The 23008-nt window shown below is 44.1% G+C and overlaps 1 protein-coding gene across 9 annotated transcripts in view; it reads left to right on the plus strand.

Annotated features, from left to right (window-relative positions):
- LOC115128731 (focal adhesion kinase 1-like) overlaps positions 1-23008 on the plus strand; it is a 302242-nt gene that overhangs the window by 277750 nt on the left and 1484 nt on the right. For 8 of the 9 annotated variants that reach the window (XM_029658857.2, XM_065018005.1, XM_029658858.2 and 5 more), the window contains 3 exons: positions 8978-9040; positions 11386-11425; positions 11576-11679. In XM_029658857.2, coding sequence (XP_029514717.2) covers positions 8978-9040; positions 11386-11425; positions 11576-11679 — 207 coding nt within the window. The remainder of the gene's footprint in view (positions 1-8977; positions 9041-11385; positions 11426-11575; positions 11680-23008) is intronic. The other variant, XM_065018004.1, reaches the window with a different exon arrangement.

Below are 23008 nucleotides of genomic sequence, written 5' to 3' on the forward strand. Positions count from 1 at the left end.
ACAGCCTCTTATCGACCTTATTCACCTAGTACCATCTGGCTACTTCATCTTTTACCCCACACTGGCTCCCTCTCGCTATCATGCTAAAACACCAGCTAATACACTCTCAATCTCACCTTTGGTTATTTGGATCCCCAATTAGGATGTGTATTAGCAACAGCACCTTTCATCCTCTGTACCTCACTAACTCCTGCTAAATAGAAACATATGCTCTCTACCTCAGTCTACACCCTCGTTGTCAATCACTTGATCCTTGTGACTGAGAGACATACTCTTTCTACGTGAGATGTAATGTCAATTTAATGTTTTTTTTTACCTTTAATTTATCAGGTAGTTATACAGAGACCAAGGTGTCTTTTATAGATGAGCACATCAATATAAAGGCAAAATGCAAGCAGAAAGAAAAACAGTCATAAAAAACACATTCATCAGTAATAAGGTCCTCAATCAGCCTTCTGAGTTGACCTAATGACACCAGAACACAAGGTCCTCAATCAGCCTTCTGAGTTGACCTAATGACACCAGAACACAAGGTCCTCAATCAGCCTTCTGAGTTGACCTAATGACACCAGAACACAAGGTCCTCAATCAGCCTTCTGAGTTGACCTAGTGACACCAGAACATCACATTCATCAGTAATAAGGTCCTCAATCAGCCTTCTGAGTTGACCTAATGACACCAGAACACAAGGTCCTCAATCAGCCTTCTGAGTTGACCTAATGACACCAGAACACAAGGTCCTCAATCAGCCTTCTGAGTTGACCTAATGACACCAGAACATCACATTCATCAGTAATAAGGTCCTCAATCAGCCTTCTGAGTTGATCTAGTGACACCAGAACACAAGGTCCTCAATCAGCCTTCTGAGTTGACCTAATGACACCAGAACACAAGGTCCTCAATCAGCCTTCTGAGACCTACACAGAACATCACATTCATCAGTAATAAGGTCCTCAATCAGCCTTCTGAGTTGACCTAATGACACCAGAACACAAGGTCCTCAATCAGCCTTCTGAGTTGACCTAATGACACCAGAACACAAGGTCCTCAATCAGCCTTCTGAATTGATCTAGTGACACCAGAACACAAGGTCCTCAATCAGCCTTCTGAGTTGACCTAGTGACACCAGAACATCACATTCATCAGTAATAAGGTCCTCAATCAGCCTTCTGAGTTGACCTAATGACACCAGAACACAAGGTCCTCAATCAGCCTTCTGAGTTGACCTAGTGACACCAGAACATCACATTCATCAGTAATAAGGTCCTCAATCAGCCTTCTGAGTTGACCTAATGACACCAGAACACAAGGTCCTCAATCAGCCTTCTGAGTTGACCTTGAGAACACAAGGTCCTCAATCAGCCTTCTGAATTGATCTAGTGACACCAGAACACAAGGTCCTCAATCAGCCTTCTGAGTTGACCTAATGACACCAGAACATCACATTCATCAGTAATAAGGTCCTCAATCAGCCTTCTGAGTTGATCTAGTGACACCAGAACACAAGGTCCTCAATCAGCCTTCTGAGTTGACCTAATGACACCAGAACACAAGGTCCTCAATCAGCCTTCTGAGTTGACCTAGTGACACCAGAACATCACATTCATCAGTAATAAGGTCCTCAATCAGCCTTCTGAGTTGACCTAATGACACCAGAACACAAGGTCCTCAATCAGCCTTCTGAGTTGACCTAATGACACCAGAACACAAGGTCCTCAATCAGCCTTCTGAGTTGACCTAATGACACCAGAACATCACATTCATCAGTAATAAGGTCCTCAATCAGCCTTCTGAGTTGATCTAGTGACACCAGAACACAAGGTCCTCAATCAGCCTTCTGAGTTGACAATGACACCAGAACACAAGGTCCTCAATCAGCCTTCTGAGTTGACCTCCCAGAACATCACATCATCAGTAATAAGGTCCTCAATCAGCCTTCTGAGTTGACCTAATGACACCAGAACACAAGGTCCTCAATCAGCCTTCTGAGTTGACCTAATGACACCAGAACACAAGGTCCTCAATCAGCCTTCTGAATTGATCTAGTGACACCAGAACACAAGGTCCTCAATCAGCCTTCTGAGTTGACCTAGTGACACCAGAACATCACATTCATCAGTAATAAGGTCCTCAATCAGCCTTCTGAGTTGACCTAATGACACCAGAACACAAGGTCCTCAATCAGCCTTCTGAGTTGACCTAGTGACACCAGAACATCACATTCATCAGTAATAAGGTCCTCAATCAGCCTTCTGAGTTGACCTAATGACACCAGAACACAAGGTCCTCAATCAGCCTTCTGAGTTGACCTAATGACACCAGAACACAAGGTCCTCAATCAGCCTTCTGAATTGATCTAGTGACACCAGAACACAAGGTCCTCAATCAGCCTTCTGAGTTGACCTAATGACACCAGAACACAAGGTCCTCAATCAGCCTTCTGAGTTGACCTAGTGACACCAGAACACAAGGTCCTCAATCAGCCTTCTGAGTTGCCTTAATGACACCAGAACACAAGGTCCTCAATCAGCCTTCTGAATTGATCTAGTGACACCAGAACACAAGGGCCTCAATCAGCCTTCTGAGTTGACCTAATGACACCAGAACACAAGGTCCTCAATCGGCCTTCTGAGTTGACCTAATGACACCAGAACACAAGGTCCTCAATCAGCCTTCTGAGTTGATCTAGTGACACCAGAACACAAGGTCCTCAATCAGCCTTCTGAGTTGACCTAATGACACCAGAACACAAGGTCCTCAATCAGCCTTCTGAATTTACCTAATGACACCAGAACACAAGGTCCTCAATCAGCCTTCTGAATTGATCTAGTGACACCAGAACACAAGGTCCTCAATCAGCCTTCTGAATTGATCTAGTGACACCAGAACACAAGGTCCCCAATCAGCCTTCTGAGTTGATCTAGTGACACCGGAACATCACATTCATCAGTAATAAGGTCCTCAATCAGCCTTCTGAGTTGATCTAGTGACACCAGAACACAAGGTCCTCAATCAGCCTTCTGAGTTGATCTAGTGACACCGGAACATCACATTCATCCGTAATAAGGTCCCCAATCAGCCTTCTGAATTGACCTAGTGACACCAGAACATCACATTCATCCGTAATAAGGTCCCCAATCAGCCTTCTGAATTGACCTAGTGACACCAAAACATCACATTTATGAACATTTAGAAGATTTTTCCAGAAATAAGGTACAAGAAACTAAAAATGGATTCACCTAATTCAGTAGAGACAAGGAATTTGAAAAGTTAGCAATCCCTGAGACCGGGGGCTGGTAACTCATAAGTCTACAGTTTAGTAATGGTAGGTACCGTGGGAGTTTTTGTAAAAGGGCTTTGACATCAAAGAGGGCCAAACAACTTTCTGGTGGAGAATGCAGTGATGAGTACTTAAACTGTCTCCCGTAATAAAAGCATTGATAAACTGCATCTAATGGCTTTAATGAAGTGGCAGCTGCATTCCTATAGATGATGTCACCATAGACTAGGACCAATGGGAACGTTGCCTGAATAATCTGCTTTCTATTTAGCAAGGGGCAGGACCTATTTCTATAGAGGAAGACCATTTTAATTCTCAGCTTCGTAACTAACTATTATTTATTACATTTTTTTATTTAAAAGGTACAGAACCCAAAATTGACCCCTGCGGGACACCTTTCGTTGTGTCCAGAAAACCTGATTTAACACCATCAGTAGATACACATTGAGTTCGATCTGTAAAGTAACTTTTAAAGCAGCTACATGCAGCCTAGTCTAGGCTCATTTGAAGGGGGCAGGAGTACAATGATTCAGCAAGCAGGGGGGCAGGAGTACAATGATTCAGCAAGCAGGGGGCAGGAGTACAATGATTCAGCAAGCAGGGGGCAGGAGTACAATGATTCAGCAAGCAGGGGGCAGGAGTACAATGATTCAGCAAGCAGGGGGCAGGAGTACAATGATTCAGCAAGCAGGGGGCAGGAGTACAATGATTCAGCAAGCAGGGGCAGGTGTACAATGATTCAGCAGGCAGGGGGCAGGAGTACAATGATTCAGCAAGCAGGGGGCAGGAGTACAATGATTCAGCAAGCAGGGGGCAGGAGTACAATGATTCAGCAAGCAGGGGGCAGGAGTACAATGATTCAGCAAGCAGGGGGCAGGAGTACAATGATTCAGCAAGCAGGGGGCAGGAGTACAATGATTCAGCAAGCAGGGGGCAGGAGTACAATGATTCAGCAAGCAGGGGGCAGGAGTACAATGATTCAGCAAGCAGGGGGCAGGAGTACAATGATTCAGCAAGCAGGGGGCAGGAGTACAATGATTCAGCAGGCAGGGGGCAGGAGTACAATGATTCAGCAAGCAGGGGGCAGGAGTACAATGATTCAGCAAGCAGGGGGCAGGAGTACAATGATTCAGCAAGCAGGGGGCAGGAGTACAATGATTCAGCAAGCAGGGGGACAGGAGTACAATGATTCAGCAAGCAGAGGGGCAGGAGTACAATGATTCAGCAAGCAGGGGGGCAGGAGTACAATGATTCAGCAAGCAGGGGGGCAGGAGTACAATGATTCAGCAAGCAGGGGGGCAGGAGTACAATGATTCAGCAAGCAGGGGGGCAGGAGTACAATGATTCAGCAAGCAGGGGGGCAGAGAGCCGCAGCAGAAATGGATTAAACATATCAGCCACTGTGTTTTTTTATTTTTTACATCAATCTTAAGCAGGGCAACACATCACATCATAGTAAATTGTTGAAATGAAAACAAGGATTGACTAGAAGTTGACGGGTTAACTGTCAAGTCGGCTAGAGGCGGGCAGAGGGAGGAGCAGTCGATTGACTGACCAGTGTCTCAAATAAAAAGCCTGTCGAGATGATAAAATGATTAAAAGCATCACTTATCCCATTCTTCTCATTTATGATGCCAGATTCAGACAGAACTTGCTTAGCAGGGAAGAAGAGGAATTTGTACGCTTCCGTGCATTTACTGTTTTCAAAAATGTTCTTCCGTGCATTTACTGTTTTCAAAAATGTTCTTCCGTGCATTTACTGTTTTCAAAAATGTTCTTCCGTGCATTTACTGTTTTCAAAAATGTTCTTCCGTGCATTTACTGTTTTCAAAAATGTTCTTCCGTGCATTTACTGTTTTCAAAAATGTTCTTCCGTGCATTTACTGTTTTCAAAAATGAAGGATCACCAGTGGTCAAAGATGGAGCTTAAAAATTATTTTTGATTTAGCTTTCTTAATCAAGATAGTACATCTGTTTCTCAGTTTGTCTGAAATTTTGCCAGTCTACTACAGAGTCAGTTTTCCTTGCTTTGGCCCAGGCCGGAGTTCTCATCTGGATGACAGATCGATCTAACCTTTGGTTTTCTTTCAGAGCTATGAATTATTTCAAAGGGGCGTGTTCATCTGCCAAAGGAATGTTGTAGAGCCAACGCAGGGTCAAGAATACATATTGGGGAGAAATGTTGTAGAGCCAACGCAGGGTCAGGAATACATATTGGGGAGAAATGTTGTAGAGCCAACACAGGGTCAGGAATACATATTGGGGAGAAATGTTGTAGAGCCAACGCAGGGTCAGGAATACATATTGAGGAGAAATGTTGTAGAGCCAACGCAGGGTCAGGAATACATATTGAGGAGAAATGTTGTAGAGCCAACACAGGGTCAGGAATACATATTGATATTGGGAGAAATGTTGTAGAGCCAAATACATATTGAGGAGAAATGGTCAGGAATACATATTGAGGAGAAATGTTGTAGAGCCAACGCAGGGTCAGGAATACATATTGAGGAGAAATGTTGTAGAGCCAACGCAGGGTCAGGAATACATATTGGGGAGAAATGTTGTAGAGCCAACGCAGGGTCAGGAATACATATTGAGGAGAAATGTTGTAGAGCCAACGCAGGGTCAGGAATACGTATTGAGGAGAAATGTTGTAGAGCCAACGCAGGGTCAGGAATACATATTGTTCATCCACCTCTGGCCTGCTCGCCTCCCTACCACTGAGGAAGTACAGTTCCCGCTCAGCCCAGTCAAAACTGTTCGCTGCTCTGGCCCCCAATGGTGGAACAAACTCCCTCAGGCCAGGACAGCGGAGTCAATCACCACCTTCCGGAGACACCTGAAACCCCACCTATTGAGGAGAATCCTTCTCCCCCCCCCCTTAAAAGACCTAGATGCACTATTGTAAAGTGCCACTGGATGTCATAAGGTGAAAGCACCAATTTGTAAGTCGCTCTGGATAAGAGCGTCTGCTAAATGACTTAAATGTAAATGTAAATATTGGAGAAATGTTGTAGAGCCAACGCAGGGTCAGGAATACAGGAACATGGCATGTTAAAACCTTAACTTTGTTAAATGTCCCTTAATTAAAAGAAAAGTCGTGTTTTTGCTGATTGTTATCTCTAAAACATATTATAGGATAATGATCACTGAGATCATATGCAAATACCCCACTAGACGAATATGTATGGTGGTTATTAGTAAGAATTCAGTCAATCATTGAGGAGTTAACAGGGTTTTTCACATTTAGCCATGTGGATTTTGAGATCAATTGAGTCCAGAGTAACTTACAGTTAGTGCATTCATCTTAATATAGCTGGGTGGAGACAACCACTGATCACAGTTAGTGCATTCATCTTAAGATAGCTGGGTGGAGACAACCACTGATCACAGTTAGTGCATTCATCTTAATATAGCTGGGTGGAGACAACCACTGATCACAGTTAGTGCATTCATCTTAATATAGCTGGGTGGAGACAACCACTGATCACAGTTAGTGCATTCATCTTAATATAGCTGGGTGAGACAACCACTGATCACAGTTAGTGCATTCATCTTAAGATAGCTGGGTGGAGACAACCACTGATCACAGTTAGTGCATTCATCTTAATATAGCTGGGTGAGACAACCACTGATCACAGTTAGTGCATTCATCTTAAGATAGCTGGGTGGAGACAACCACTGATCACAGTTAGTGCATTCATCTTAATATAGCTGGGTGGAGACAACCACTGATCACAGTTAGTGCATTCATCTTAAGATAGCTGGGTGGAGACAACCACTGATCACAGTTAGTGCATTCATCTTAAGATAGCTGGGTGAGACAACCACTGATCACAGTCATAGTAAATACACTTGGGTTTGCTTTTATTTTATTCAATGAACTGTTACCCAGTCAGTCTCTCCCAGAACCATCATATCAGTAGTATGCCGCTGACTGTTTAGTTGGGGTAAACATCTGGATTGGATTACAGTGTCACGCACACCAGTGTTTTCTCTACTAGCTCAATCTTTAGCCCGTCCCCCTCCTGGGGTTGTTCTCTGCTGGAGGAGATCCAGATCATTGTTGTTTTCATTCAGTGAAATAAGGTGGGAAGAGTGATCTTCTCCCAAGCCTTTTGATATGGAGAGAAAAGGGGATCCATTTGAAAAACAAAGCTGTAAAGGTGTGTGTCTGTGTAGTGAATGTGTCAGAGAGACCCGAACTCTGACCACAAACTCATCTCCCGAGGGAAAATCAGGGATCAGCCAGCATTCTAGAACCCTTCTCTTTTCTCTGCAGAGCTAGACTCTCTGGAGAGCTAGACTGATGATATGAACTAGGATGACAGTAGTGCTACCTATCCATGTCCAGAATAGGCCCATTACCTTCGTGGAAATAATACATTGATAAAGGACACATTTTGTGGCCCTTGAAAATGTTTGTTGTGTTGCCGCGTCCAACAAGACAATTCCATAGGACTTAAGATTTTTCTAAACTGGATTTAAAGGGATCTTTAAAAGTTCTGGTATTTGAGCAGCCAGACTCTGTGATAACAGTCCCTTCCCACCCCTTCATGATCCCTCTCCCTCCCAGAAGGCTTTCCTGTGGAAAATATTTTGGTCTGCGTCTGTTTATCCACAGCCCCGGCCAGCCAGGGTTCAGAAAGAGAGCAATCATTAATGCTGCCTGTTTCATTTGGCCGCCAGATATTGTGGTGAGGATGGGTGGAAATCTCAGCCAGTGTTCATGCTGTTCTCAGAATTAGAAAGACCCTTTAGGCAGATCTGGCAACAGAACCGACGACACTGATGTGGTCTTCCTTTGTATACCTTAGCCACTGTACAATTTAGACATTCACTATCTTTATTCATGTGATTTGTGTGAAATATTCGGTTTCATATGATTATGTATTCCTGTACACAAATAAGGGTTGAGATCGTCAACTGGGGGAAAGTAAAGGAGGGAGGGAGAGAGGGAGTGGGAGAGAGAGAGAAGGAGGTCTGACACAGAGCAAGAGGAGTCTGCTGTGGGATCAGTCTCTGCATGAATCCGTCAGACACGTTTAAGCCGTCCTCATCCAGGCAGCAGAAACTTCAGACTGTTTTGTCGTCTCACTCTGCCGATGGGACCACCGCTGTCCACAGAGCTCAGAGGATGCACCTTTTCAAGTCCTGCTTTGGAAAACCGGTACAGATCATGGCTGGGAAGGGGTGGTGGTTGTTTTGGGGGGATTTCTGTGTGGATTTGTACTGCTGGTCCTTGGATACCTGGAACGATGTTTAACTCTCAACCAGGTGCTCCTGAAGCTCTGAGGATTCCTTCTGTGCAAATCTCACTGCACTGTCTGTGTTTGCATATCTGTGTGGTCAGTCAGGGTGGCATAAATATATTTTAGATTGTACTGGATGGATGATTGGTTGATTTGGTATTGTTTGTTTGTAGCAGGGAATGAGGGTTAACACAGCAAGATGAAATAACAGATCCGTCTCAAACGGAATTGTGAGTTCTATGTTCTCATGGAATTAAACACTAGTGAGAAATCGGCAGTCATTTTATCTTATGTTGTAAGAAACAGACTCTATAGTATTCTATTTCAAGACTACTGTAACAATGCTTTTAGTGATAAATGAGGTTTTAATCTTTGAGGTTGTGGTTATGAGGTGGTCAGATGTAGCTAGCTAGTTCTCTGACCCTCTGCTATGTGTTCTCGTCAGAAGCCAGAATCCAGGAACTCGCGGGGCAGCATTGACAGGGAAGACTGCAGTCTCCAGGGGCCGGTGAGTTTCCCATGACCCACCGTTTGTTTAGGTTCATACCCCCAGAGGGACGGAGCAGGAAATATTGTTTTTCAATAAACCAATGTATTTATTACATTTTTCCATTTCAATCATTTTTTACAACAGACATTTTGTCTGATTTTTATAGCGCTGGCCTCAGTAATATACACATATACTACCTTAGGGATGTTCAGTCCTGGAGGTCCCAAACACGTGTTTTTTCTTTCTACCTGGTAGTTAATTGCACTCACCTGGTGTCCCAGGTCTGAATTAGTCCCTTGTTAGAAGGACAGAAAACCAGAAGTGTTTCGGCCCTTCTGGACCGGTATTGAACAGCCCTGTTGTAGCTGGACACTCTCAACCAGACCAGTCCCACTAGGCCGACATATTGAGACTATAGAGGGTGGGAACTGAACTGTGGCAACAGTTTCTCATGCCATCATCTCTCTCTCTCTCTCTCTCTCTGCTGGATAATCTTTAAAAACAGGCGTCAGCTACAGAACACCCACAAACCAACCAGACCCATTCACACAGTAATTACAGAACAAAACTGGGCTGAGTGGGTCTCGGCTCTGAGAAGAGGAAACATCAGAATGTAGAGGGGAGAAAAAAACACCATTGTGTGTTAAAATCAAGAGAGGATACGGTTTTGGGGAGGAGCTGGAGAAATGTAGCTGTCTGCTTGTCTCTGAGGGTCTGAGATATGTTGTGCTGTTAGCCACAGGGTACCCACAACAACACTGAAACACACTGGGCCCATGGGAAGCCCTAATCCAGAGTGCTGTTGGAAAAGCACAGCCAGACAGACAGAAAAGTGCCAGTGTGCCTTTTTTAAAAAAAAATTTATTTCACCTTTATTTAACCAGGTAGGCTAGTTGAGAACACCTTTATTTAACCAGGTAGGCTAGTTGAGAACACCTTTATTTAACCAGGTAGGCAAGTTGAGAACACCTTTATTTAACCAGGTAGGCAAGTTGAGAACACCTTTATTTAACCAGGTAGGCTAGATTGAGAACACCTTTATTTAACCAGGTGGCCAAGATAAAGCCAGTTGAGAACACCTTTATTTAACCAGGTAGGCAGTTGAGAACACCTTTATTTAACAAGGTAGCAAATAGTTGAGAAGGAGGTAACCATAGGCTAGTTGAGAACACCTTTATTTAACCAGGTAGGCCAGTTGAAACACCTTTATTTAACCAAAATAAATAGGCTAGTTGAGAACACCTTTATTTAACCAGGTAGGCCAGTTGAGAACACCTTTATTTAACCAGGTAGGCCAGTTGAGAACACCTTTATTTAACCAGGTAGGCCAGTTGAGAACACCTTTATTTAACCAGGTAGGCCAGTTGAGAACACCTTTATTTAACCAGGTAGGCCAGTTGAGAACTTATTTAACCAGGTAGGCCAGTTGAGAACACCTTTATTTAACCAGGTAGGCAGTTGAGAACACCTTTATTTAACCAGGTAGGCCAGTTGAGAACACCTTTATTTAACCAGGTAGGCTAGTTGAGAACACCTTTATTTAACCAGGTAGGCCAGTTGAGAACACCTTTATTTAACCAGGTAGGCAAGTTGAGAACACCTTTATTTATCCAGGTCTAGTTGATTTATTTAACCAGGTAGGCAAGTTGAGAACACCTTTATTTAACCAGGTAGGCAAGTTGAAACACCTTTATTTAACCAGGTGGGCACCATGAGAACACCTTTATTTAACCAGGTAGGCTAGTTGAGAAACACCTTGTCTTACTCAGGGTCACCAGGTAGGCCAGTTGAGTTTATTTAACCAGGTCAGGCAAGTTGAGAACACCTTTATTTAACCAGGTAGGCTAGTTGAGTTTAATTTTTAACCAGGTAGGCTAGTTGAGAACACCTTTATTTAACCAGGTAGGCAAGTTGAGAACACCTTTATTTAACCAGGTAGGCAAGTTGAGAACACCTTTATTTAACCAGGTAGGCAAGATGAGAACAAGTTCTCATTTACAATTGCGACCTGGCCAAGATAAAGCAAAGCAGTTCGACAGATACAACGACACAGTTACACATGGAGTAAAACAAACATACAGTCAATAATACAGTATAAACAAGTATATATACAATGTGAGCAAATGAGGTGAGAAGGGAGGTAAAGGCAAAAAAGGCCATGGTGGCAAAGTAAATACAATATAGCAAGTAAAACACTGGAATGGTAGTTTTGCAATGGAAGAATGTGCAAAGTAGAAATAAAAATAATGGAGTGCAAAGGAGCAAAATAAATAAATAAATAAAATACAGTTGGGAAAGAGGTAGTTGTTTGGGCTAAATTATACTTTCTAATCATTTGTTTGTGTTTCTATGATTCCCCTCAGACAGGAAACATATACCAACCAGTGGGACTGGGGAAATCAGGTAAGACAGTCCCTCAGCACATATGTCACTCCACATACTGGAATGGCAACATGAGTCTATCTTCTCTGTGTGTTCTGATATTCATGTATCTTTCTCTCTTTGAGACACACACACTAACTCTCCTCCCTCCTTCTCTCTCCCTCCTCTCAGAGCATGTGGCCCCTCCTAAGAAGCCTCCTCGTCCTGGAGCCCCCAGCCACCTGGGCAGTCTGGCCAGCCTCAACCCTTTAGAAAGCTACAACGAGGGGGTCAAGGTACAGAAACACTCACAGCACCAAGAAAACACTGTTTTAATGTCTTACTCCAGGGTCACCATCACAGCACCAAGACAACACTGTCTTAATGTTTTACTCCAGGGTCACCATCACAGCAAGACAGCACCAAGACAACACTGTCTTAATGTCTTACTCCAGGGTCACCATCACAGCAACACAACACCAAGACAACACTGTCTTAATGTCTTACTCCAGGGTCACCATCACAGTACCAAGACAACACTGTCTTAATGTCTTACTCCAGGGTCACCATCACAGTACCAAGACAACACTGTCTTAATGTCTTACTCCAGGGTCACCATCACAGTACCAAGACAACACTGTCTTAATGACTTACTCCAGGGTCACCATCACAGCAACACAGCACCAAGACAACACTGTCTTAATGTCTTACTCCAGGGTCACCATCACAGCACCAAGACAACACTGTCTTAATGTCTTACTCCAGGGTCACCATCACAGCACCAAGACAACACTGTCTTAATGTCTTACTCCAGGGTCACCATCACAGCACCAAGACAACACTGTCTTAATGTCTTACTCCAGGGTCACAATCACAGCAACACAACACCAAGACAACACTGTCTTAATGTTTTACTCCAGGGTCACCATCACAGCACCAAGACAACACTGTCTTAATGTCTTACTCCAGGGTCACCATCACAGCACCAAGACAACACTGTCTTAATGTCTTACTCCAGGGTCACCATCACAGCAACACAACACCAAGACAACACTGTCTTAATGTTTTACTCCAGGGTCACCATCACAGCAAGACAGCACCAAGACAACACTGTCTTAATGTCTTACTCCAGGGTCACCATCACAGCAACACAACACCAAGACAACACTGTCTTAATGTCTTACTCCAGGGTCACCATCACAGCACCAAGACAACACTGTTTTAATGTCTTACTCCAGGGTCACCATCACAGCAACACAACACCAAGACAACACTGTCTTAATGACTTACTCCAGGGTCACCATCACAGCACCAAGACAACACTGTCTTAATGTCTTACTCCAGGGTCACCATCACAGCACCAAGACAACACTGTTTTAATGTCTTACTCCAGGGTCACCATCACAGCACCAAGACAACACTGTTTTAATGTCTTACTCCAGGGTCACCATCACAGCTTGGTTGAGCGTGGTCCTACATTTGTTTGTGCTATTTGTATTTGTATTTAGTATGGATCCCCATTAGTTCCTGCCAAGGCATCAGCTACTCTTCCTGGGGTTTATTATGGATCCCCATTAGTTCCTGCCAAGGCAGCAGCTACTCTTCCTGGGGTTTATTATGGATCCCCATTAGTTCCTGCCAAGGCATCAGCTACTCTTCCTGGGGTTTATTATGGATCCCCATTAGTTCCTGCCAAGGCAGCAGCTACTCTTCCTGGGGTTTATTATGGATCCCCATTAGTTCCTGCCAAGGCAACAGCTCTTCCTGGGGTTTATTATGGATCCCCATTAGTTCCTGCCAAGGCAACAGCTACTCTTCCTGGGGTTTATTATGGATCCCCATTAGCTCCTGCCAAGGCAACAGCTCTTCCTGGGGTTTATTATGGATCCCCATTAGTTCCTGCCAAGGCAACAGCTACTCTTCCTGGAGTTTATTATGGATCCCCATTAGCTGATGTCAAGGCAACAGCTACTCTTCCTGGGGTTTATTATGGATCCCCATTAGTTCCTGCCAAGGCAACAGCTACTCTTCCTGGGGTTTATTATGAATCACCATTACTTCCTGCCAAGGGAACAGCTACTCTTCTTGGGGTTTATTATGAATCCCCATTAGTTCCTGCCAAGGCATCAGCTACTCTTCCTGGGGTTTATTATGGATCCCCATTAGTTCCTGCCAAGGCAGCAGCTACTCTTCCTGGGGTTTATTAGGGATCCCCATTAGTTCCTAACAAGGCATCAGCTACTCTTCCTGGGGTTTATTATGGATCCCCATTAGTTCCTGCCAAGGCATCAGCTACTCTTCCTGGGGTTTATTATGGATCCCCATTAGTTCCTGCCAAGGCAGCAGCTACTCTTCCTGGGGTTTATTATGGATCCCCATTCGTTCCTGCCAAGGCAGTTAACTCTAGCTCAGCCTCATGAGAGCCAGTTACTCTTCCTGGGGTTTATTATGGATCCCCATTAGTTCCTGCCAAGGCAGCAGCTACTCTTCCTGGGGTTTATTATGGATCCCCATTAGTTCCTGCCAAGGCAGCAGCTACTCTTCCTGGGGTTTATTATGGATCCCCATTAGTTCCTGCCAAGGCATCAGCTACTCTTCCTGGGGTTTATTATGGATCCCCATTAGTTCCTGCCAAGGCATCAGCTACTCTTCCTGGGGTTTATTATGGATCCCCATTAGTTCCTGCCAAGGCATCAGCTACTCTTCCTGGGGTTTATTATGGATCCCCATTAGTTCCTGCCAAGGCAGCAGCTACTCTTCCTGGGGTTTATTAGGGATCCCCATTAGTTCCTAACAAGGCAGCAGCTACTCTTCCTGGGGTTTATTAGGGATCCCCATTAGTTCCTGCCAAGGCATCAGCTACTCTTCCTGGGGTTTATTAGGGATCCCCATTAGTTCCTGCCAAGGCAGCAGCTACTCTTCCTGGGGTCCAAACATATTAAATAATTTACATTCCATATAAAACAAAAGATAAAACAGTACATCATATAACATTATTACACCACTACATATCTACAATACAAAATGTTTAATTCCACCATACAACAATATCACCATGTGTGCGTATGCATGTGTCTGTACCTTTGTGTGTGTCTCTTCAGTCCCATAAGGTTCCATAAGCTGTATTTCCATAAGGTGTATTTTTACTTGTTTTTCAATATGATTCTACTGCTGCGTCAGTTACCTGATGTGGAATAGAGTTCCATGTAGTCATGGCTCTATGTAGTACTGTGTGCCTCCCATAGTCTGTTCTGGACTTGGGAAGAGACTTCTTGTGGAATGGTTGTCTGAGCTGTCTGAGCTGTATGCTAGTATTTTAAACAGACAGTTCGGTGCATTCAGCTTGTTAACACCTCTTACAAAAACAAGTAGTGATGAAGTCAATCTCTCTTCCACTTTAAACCATGAGAGATTAACATGTATGTCATTAATGTGTACTTTTAAGGGCCAGCCGTGCTTCCCTAATCTGAGCCAACTGCAATTTTCCCAAATCCCTCTTTGTGGCACATGACCACACTACTGAACAGTAGCATGTAGGACCTGCCCTGTTGATAGTGTTGTGAAGAAGGCAGAGCAGTGCTTAATTATGGATAGACTTCTCCCCATCTTAACTACTGTTGTATCAATATGTTTTGATCATGACAGTTTACAATACAGGGTTACACCAAGCAGTTTAGTCTCCTCAACTTGCTCAATTTCCACATTATTCATTACGAGATGTAGTTGAGGTTAAGAGTTTAGTGAATACCACCCTGCATACCACTGCTGGCTTGTTTCTGAAGCTAAGTAGGGTTGGTCCTGGTCAGTCCCTGGATGGGAGATCAGATGGTGTTGGAGGGCCAGTAGGAGGCACTCTTTCCTCTCGTCTAAATAATATCCCAATGCCCCAGGCCAGTGATTGGGGACACTGCCCTGTGTAGGGTGCCGTCTTTTGGAAGGGACGTTAAACGGGCGTCCTGACTCTCTGCGGTCATTAAAAGATCCCATGGCACTTATTGTAAGAGTAGGGGTGTTAACCCTGGTGTCCTGGCTAAATTCCCAATCTGGCCCTGAAACCATCACGGTCACCTAATAATCCCCAGTTTACAATTGGCTCATTCATCCCCCTCCTCTCCACTGTAACTATTCCCCAGGTTGTTGCTGTAAATGAGAATGTGTTCTCAGTTAACTTACCTGGTAAAATAACAGATAAATAAAAATGTAAAATTGTCCCAAATACAATTCTTTTAGTTTTGGAAATATTTATGACTAACTTATTTCTTGCTACCCATTCTGAAACGAACTTCAGCTCTATGTTAAGTGTTGCAGTCATTTCAGTTGCTGTAGTTGCTGACATGTATAGTGTTGAGTCATGCACATACATAGACACACTGGCTTTACCTATCTCGTTAGTAAAGATTGAAAAAAGTAAGGGGCCTAAACAGCTACCCTGGAGCATTCCTGATTCTACCTGAGAAGTAGCCACCCTTTGCCTTGATGACAGCTTTGCACACTCTGGCATTCTTTCAACCAGCTTCACCTGGAATGCTTTTCCAACAGTCTTGAAGGAGTTCCCATATAACATAACTATGGCGGTCTCTGAGAGCAGTTAATCTAATGAACTGGTAACTGGGTCTTTCCTGTGGTGGTCCTCATGAGCACTTGTTGGCTGCTTTTCCTTCACTCTGCGCTCCAACTCATCCCAATTGGGTTGAGGTCGGGTGATTGTGGAGGCCAGGTCATCTGATGCAGCACTCCATCACTGTCCTTCTTGGTCAAATAACCCTTACACAGCCTGGAGGTGTGTTGAGTCATTGTCCTGTTGGGAACCACACATATGGAGATCATCCGTTCACCTACTCTGGTTCTCACAAAGACAAGACAGTTGGAACCAAAAATCTCACATTTGGACTCAGCAGACAAAAGGACAGATTTCCACCGGTCTAATGTCCATTGCTCATGTTTCTTGGCCCAAGCAAGTCTTTTCTTCTTATTGGTGTCCTTTAGTAGTGGTTTCTTTGCAACAATTCAACCATGAAGGCCTGATTCACGCAGTCTCCTCTGAACAGTTGATGTTGCGATTTGTCTGTTACTTGAACTCTGAGAAGCATTTATTTGGGTTTCAATTTCTGAGTCTGGTAACTACTAAACTTATCCTCTTCCTTTCCTGTGGCGGTCCTCATGAGAGCCAGTTAACTCTAATGAACTGGTAACTCTGGGTCTTTCCTGTGGCGGTCCTCATGAGAGCCAGTTAACTCTAATGAACTGGTAACTCTGGGTCTTTCCTGTGGCGGTCCTCATGAGAGCCAGTTAACTCTAATGAACTGGTAACTCTGGGTCTTTCCTGTGGCGGTCCTCATGAGAGCCAGTTAACTCTAATGAACTGGTAACTCTGGGTCTTTCCTGTGGTGGTCCTCATGAGAGCCAGTTAACTCTAATGAACTGGTAACTCTGGGTCTTTCCTGTGGCGGTCCTCATGAGAGCCAGTTAACTCTAATGAACTGGTAACTCTGGGTCTTTCCTGTGGCGGTCCTCATGAGAGCCAGTTAACTCTAATGAACTGGTAACTCTGGGTCTTTCCTGTGGCGGTCCTCATGAGAGCCAGTTAACTCTAATGAACTGATCCTCTGTAACTCTGGGTCTTTCCTGTGGCGGTCCTCATGAGAGCCAGTTAACTCTAATGAACTGGTAACTCTGGGTCTTTCCTGTGGCGGTCCTCATGAGAGCCAGTTAACTCTAATGAACTGATCCTCTGCAGCAGAGGTAACTCTGGGTCTTTCCTGTAGCAGTCCTCATGAGAGCCAGTTAACTCTAATGAACTGGTAACTCTGGGTCTTTCCTGTGGCGGTCCTCATGAGAGCCAGTTTCATCATAGCGATTGGTGGTTTTTGCAACTGCACTTGCAAAAATGTTGACCCCTACACAGCCAGGGTCAACCCACCATCCACCCCTACACAGCCAGGATCAACCCACCATCCACCCCTACACAGCCAGGAACAACCCACCATCCACCCCTATACAGCCAGGATCAACCCACCATCCACCCCTACACAGCCAGGAACAACCCACCATCCACCCCTATACAGCCAGGGTCAACCCACCATCCACCCCTACACAGCCAGGGTCAACCCACCATCCACCCCTACACAGCCAGGATCAACCCACCATCCACCCCTATACAGCCAGGGTCAACCCACCATCCACCCCTACACAGCCAGGGTCAACCCACCATCCACCCCAGGGTCAACCCACCATCCACCCCTACACAGCCAGGGTCAACCCACCATCCACCCCTACACAGCCAGGGTCAACCCACCATCCACCCCTACACAGCCAGGGTCAACCCACCATCCACCCCTACACAGCCAGGGTCAACCCACCATCCACCCAGGGTCAACCCACCATCCACCCCTACACAGCCAGGGTCAACCCACCATCCACCCCTACACAGCCAGGGTCAACCCACCATCCACCCCTACACAGCCAGGGTCAACCCACCATCCACCCCTACACAGCCAGGGTCAACCCACCATCCACCCCTACACAGCCAGGGTCAACCCACCATCCACCCCTACACACAGCCAGGGTCAACCCACCATCCACCTCTACACAGGCTCCATACAGATGCTGACAAGCAGGCCCAGAAAAAGCCCCAGGGAAAACCACCCTTTCTGGGCTTTATTTTGGGCCCTAGTTTTGCAATGCCAACTACCATCCATTTAGAAAGGAGCCGGTGAAATGAAGACTGTTTTCAAAGTGTTCTTTTTCTTGTAACTTTCAAGGCAGGCAGTTTGAAGGGAGACTCTTAGAGAGATCTCTCTTCTTCTAGCTCTGAGAATAAAACCCTGTTAAAGCTCTAAGGCTTTTAATACAGTGGAGGACAGAAGTGCCCAAGGAAAGTAGTGGTTCCTAACTAGATAGAACCCAGCCATGTCCAGTCCAAAGCTCCCTTCTCACCTTCCTTTGATCTCAACAGTTAAAGGTTTTAGACTCATTTCTCACTTCCTCCAGTGAAAGCTAACATTATGAACAATACAATACCATACAATACCTCCAAATACAATAGAATAACTTACCATACATCACCTCCAGATACAATAGAATACCATACATTACCTCCAGATACAATGGAATACCATACCATACATTACCATACATTACCTCCAGATACAATGGAATACCATACCATACATTACCTCCAGATACAATGGAATACCATACATTTACCATACATTACCTCCAGGTACAATGGAATACCATACCATACATTACCATACATTACCTCCAGATACAATGGAATGCCATACCATACATTACCATACATTACCTCCAGATACAATGGAATACCATACCATACAATACCTCCAGATACAATAGAATACCATACCATACATTACCATACATTACCTCCAGATACAATAGTGCAGGCCTTTAGATCTTCCTGTCAGTTCAACGTCCAGTTAGTACTCAGATCTTTCTCTTTCTGGCTCAAAACGGAGTGAAACACGGAGGTACTATTTTGCCCTACCATGCAAAAAGGCAGTAACTGCTCATTTGGTCGAAAATGAACTCATTCATTAAATACATGCTTAATCAGGTGGACAAGTATCCTGCTTCTATTGTAGTGTGTTTTGGAGAAAATGGTGGTCATGTTAGCAGTAACTGTATAAAGTTACTGTGAAACCAAGGTAAATAAAAGCCCTTTTTTTCCAGTTCCACACTATGAGCAGTTTCCGCCTTCTTGCTTGGTAGGGTAGTATTTTAAAACGTGTCTGATTGTGTTGATGCATTGCATGTTGTCTTCTGTCTTCGGGTTCTACAGTATTAATCCTTTCTCCCTCTTCTGTTCTGTTTCTCCTGCATCCCCCTCTCCCTCCCGATCACACTCCCTTGTTTTGTCTCTGTGCCTCACCCTACTGTTGTGGCCCTTTAGCCCTAGAGGTTAAGACGTCTTGTGTTTGTGTCAGTCACTGTCTGACCACTGGGGAGCACTCTAATAAAACATTCTCTACCACTGTACAGGGGGAGTCATCAAACCTTCTTAGCCCAGTGAATAGTGGCATTGGCCCTTAGGCACAGATCTAAGATCAGTTTCCTCTGCCTGAATCCTAACTGTAACCATTAGAACATACAATAGATCAGTTTCTGGATGCGACTACTCCCGAGTGGCGCAGCGGCCTAATGCACTGCACCTCAGTGCTTGAGGCATCACTACAGACCCTGGTTTGATCCCGAACTCACAACCGGCCGTGATCGGGAGTCCCATAGGGCGGCGCACAATTGGCCCAACGTCATCCGGGTTAGGGGAGGGTTTGGCCGGGGTAGGCCGTCATTGTAAATAAGAATTTGTTTTTAACTAACTTGCCTAGTTAAATAAAGGTTAAATAATAAAAATACTCCGGATGAGGCCACTTCATCGAGGTTTATGTTCTACAACCATGGAAGCTTGGCAAGAAAGACATAACCAAAGCAAGTCATCCTAGTATTCAGTGGCAGTCATTTCAGTAATGACTGTAATGGTTATTTTGGCAGTCATACTAACGATGTCTAATCATTTCGTGGGAGTAATAACAGATAAATGTGGGCCTTCATTGATGACTCTCTTCCCTGTGGTATGGCATGATGTATGTAGGGTTGTGTTGTCATAGTTACCTTCACTAACTGTGGTCTAGTAGATTATAGTATATCATGTACAATCTGACTCACCAGTGGGTTCTGCCTCCTGTTTGGACCGTGGTGTGTGAGAGTGTATGTTTGTCTACATGTTTGTTTCGGTGTATTGGGGGTCAAATACATCACACGTCGTTCACAACCATGTTCTGAGATTGTATGATCTACATGACTTGTGACTCGAGCTAAAAGTAATTCTGGCAAATACTGTCATCTAATGTTCACTCTGTAACAACATGATGAATCTATAAATGACTGTCTTCAAGTGGTTACAGAAAGAAATCCCTTTTAGCTTTATACCACCTGGTGGTTCAAGTGAAAAGGACAGCTGGGAGGGCAGCTGGGAGGACACAACATTCAACCTCCAGCTGCGTACCCCCTCTTGCACCAGGGTCAGCGCACTCTCAAATGTTGTTTTTTGACATCATTGTAAGCCTGCTACACACACACACTATACGATACATTTATTAAACATAAGAATGAGTGTGAGTTTTTGTCCCATATGGCTCATGGGAAGTGACAAAGAGCTCTTATAGGACCAGGGCACAAATAATAATACCATAATAATCAATCATTTTGCTCTTTATTTAACCATTGTAGATATAAAACCTTATTTGTTCATCGAAGATGGTGAATAAGTCACCACAGGTTAATGAGAAGGGTGTGCTTGAAAGGATGCACATAACTCTGCAATGTTGGGTTGTATCGGAGAGAGTCTCACTCTTAAATCATTTTCCACACACAGTCTGTGCCTGTATTTAGTTTTCATGCTAGTGAGGGCCGAGAATCTACTCTCACATAGGTACGTGGTTGCAAAGGGCATCAGTGTCTTAACAGCGGGATTTGCCAAGGCAGGATACTCTGAGCGCAGCCTAATACAGAAATCTGACAGTGACTTCTGATTAAATTACATTTTCACAGAACCGCTTGTTGCAATTTCGATGAGGCTCTCTTGTTCAGATATTGGCAAATTGACTGGAGGCAGGGTATGAAATGGATAACGAATCCAGTTGTTAGTGTCAACTGATTCGGGAAAGTACCTGCGTAACTGGGCACCCAACTCACTCAGGTGCTTTGCTATATTACATATGACATTGTCCGTAAGCTTGAGTTCATTTGCACACAAAAAATCATACAATGATGGAAAGACCTGTGTGTTGTCCTTGTTAATGCAGACAGAGAAGAGCTCAAATTTCTTAATCATAGACTCAATTTTGTCCCTCACATTGAATATAGCTGCAAAGAGTTCCTGTAATCCTAGATTCAGATCATTCAGGCGAGAAAATACATCACCCAGATAGGCCAGTCGTGTGCGAAACTCGTCATCATGCAAGAGGTCAGACAAGTGAAAATTATGGTCAGTAAAGAAAACTTTAAGCTCTTCTCTCAATTAAAAAAAAAACTGTGTCAGTACTTTGCCCCATGACAACCAACTTCTGTATGTTGTAAAAGCGTTACATGGTCGCTGCCCATATCATTGCATAGTGCAGAAAATACATGAGTTCAGGGGCCTTGCTTTAACAAATTTAACCATTTTTCTGGAGTCTAAAACGTATTTCAAGTTGTCAGGCATTCTCTTGGCAGCAAGAGCCTCTGGGTGGATGCTGCAGTGTACCCAAGTGGCGTCGGGAGCAACTGCTTGCACTCGCGTTACCACTCCACCATGTCTCCCTGTCATGGCTTTTGCACCATCAGTACATATACAAACACATCTTGACCACCAAAGTCCATTTGATGTCACAAAGCTATCCAGTACTTTAAAAATATCCTCTCATATTGTCCTGGTTTGCAGAAGAGGATGTCTTCCTTAATTGACCCCCCATAAATGTAACGGACATATACCAGGAGCTGTGCCAGGTCCGCCACGTCTGTGGACTCATCCAGCTGTAACGCATATAATTCACTGGCTTGTATGCGAAGCAGTAATTGTTTCAAAACATCTCCTGCCATGTCACTGATGCGTTGTGAAACAGTGTTTGATGAAGTAATTGTCTGTATAGTTTTTTTTTGGCCTTTTCCCCCAGTATTGTCCCAGCCATGTCCATGGTAGCAGGAAGAATTAAGTCCTCCACTATAGTATGAGGCTTGCCTGTCCTAGCCACGATATAAGACACTTCTAGCCCCTTCTTATTAATGGTATCTGTTGCTTTTATACATGTCGTACTACTCAAAAGTCGCCTTAATTCTCACTCAAAAACTAATGTGGCTTATTTTTTAAATTGGAATGTTTTGTATCTAAATGTCTGTGCAAGAGTGAAGGTTTCATCAGGTTGTGAGATAGTATTTTTGCACATATAACACACTGTGGCTGATGAAAGGCACTACTCCCAATATAATTGAACCCCAAATCAATGTAATGCTCATCTTCGATGGTCCAACGTCCCTGTCTGTAGTTCGGTGCTTTCCCGGGGAAGGGGGCAGTAGCTCTTCGGCTGCATCATATTCACAACTGTCAGTGTCCATGCTAGCTGGGATAACAACAAATGTAGAATTACTGATGCTAGCATTGGATGTGCTGTGGAAGCAGAACAACTTGTGTCTTCAACAGGTGCAGGTGTAGTACTGCTGGTAGTAGGACGACTACCAGTAGAGCTGGTATGTGTCTATGGACGCGGGCCTTACTTTTTAAAATAATTTTAGAGCAAACGGAATGAGCAGCAGCTACGTTTGGCTACATACGGACTGTGAGTGGAATTCTCACGAGAGTAATGGTTAATGTGATTGGATGTTAATTATTTGACTAGGCTACCTGTATTTGACATTGTATTGTTATTTCGCAGATTTTATTTTTGGCAGTGAAACGAGGCTACTCAGGCGAGAAAAAAACCTCACCAAAATGTATAGCCCCCGTTGGAAAATATAAATGGACTGTTTAAAAATGTGAAGATATTTTTTTACAATCACACATTTCATCATAATAGAAATATGATAACTAAAATGATTTCTAGGAGATCGATTCACTTCCCTCAGTATGTT

The sequence above is a fragment of the Oncorhynchus nerka genome, linkage group LG4 (genome assembly GCF_034236695.1).
Source record: "Oncorhynchus nerka isolate Pitt River linkage group LG4, Oner_Uvic_2.0, whole genome shotgun sequence".
Taxonomy (NCBI): domain Eukaryota; kingdom Metazoa; phylum Chordata; class Actinopteri; order Salmoniformes; family Salmonidae; genus Oncorhynchus; species Oncorhynchus nerka.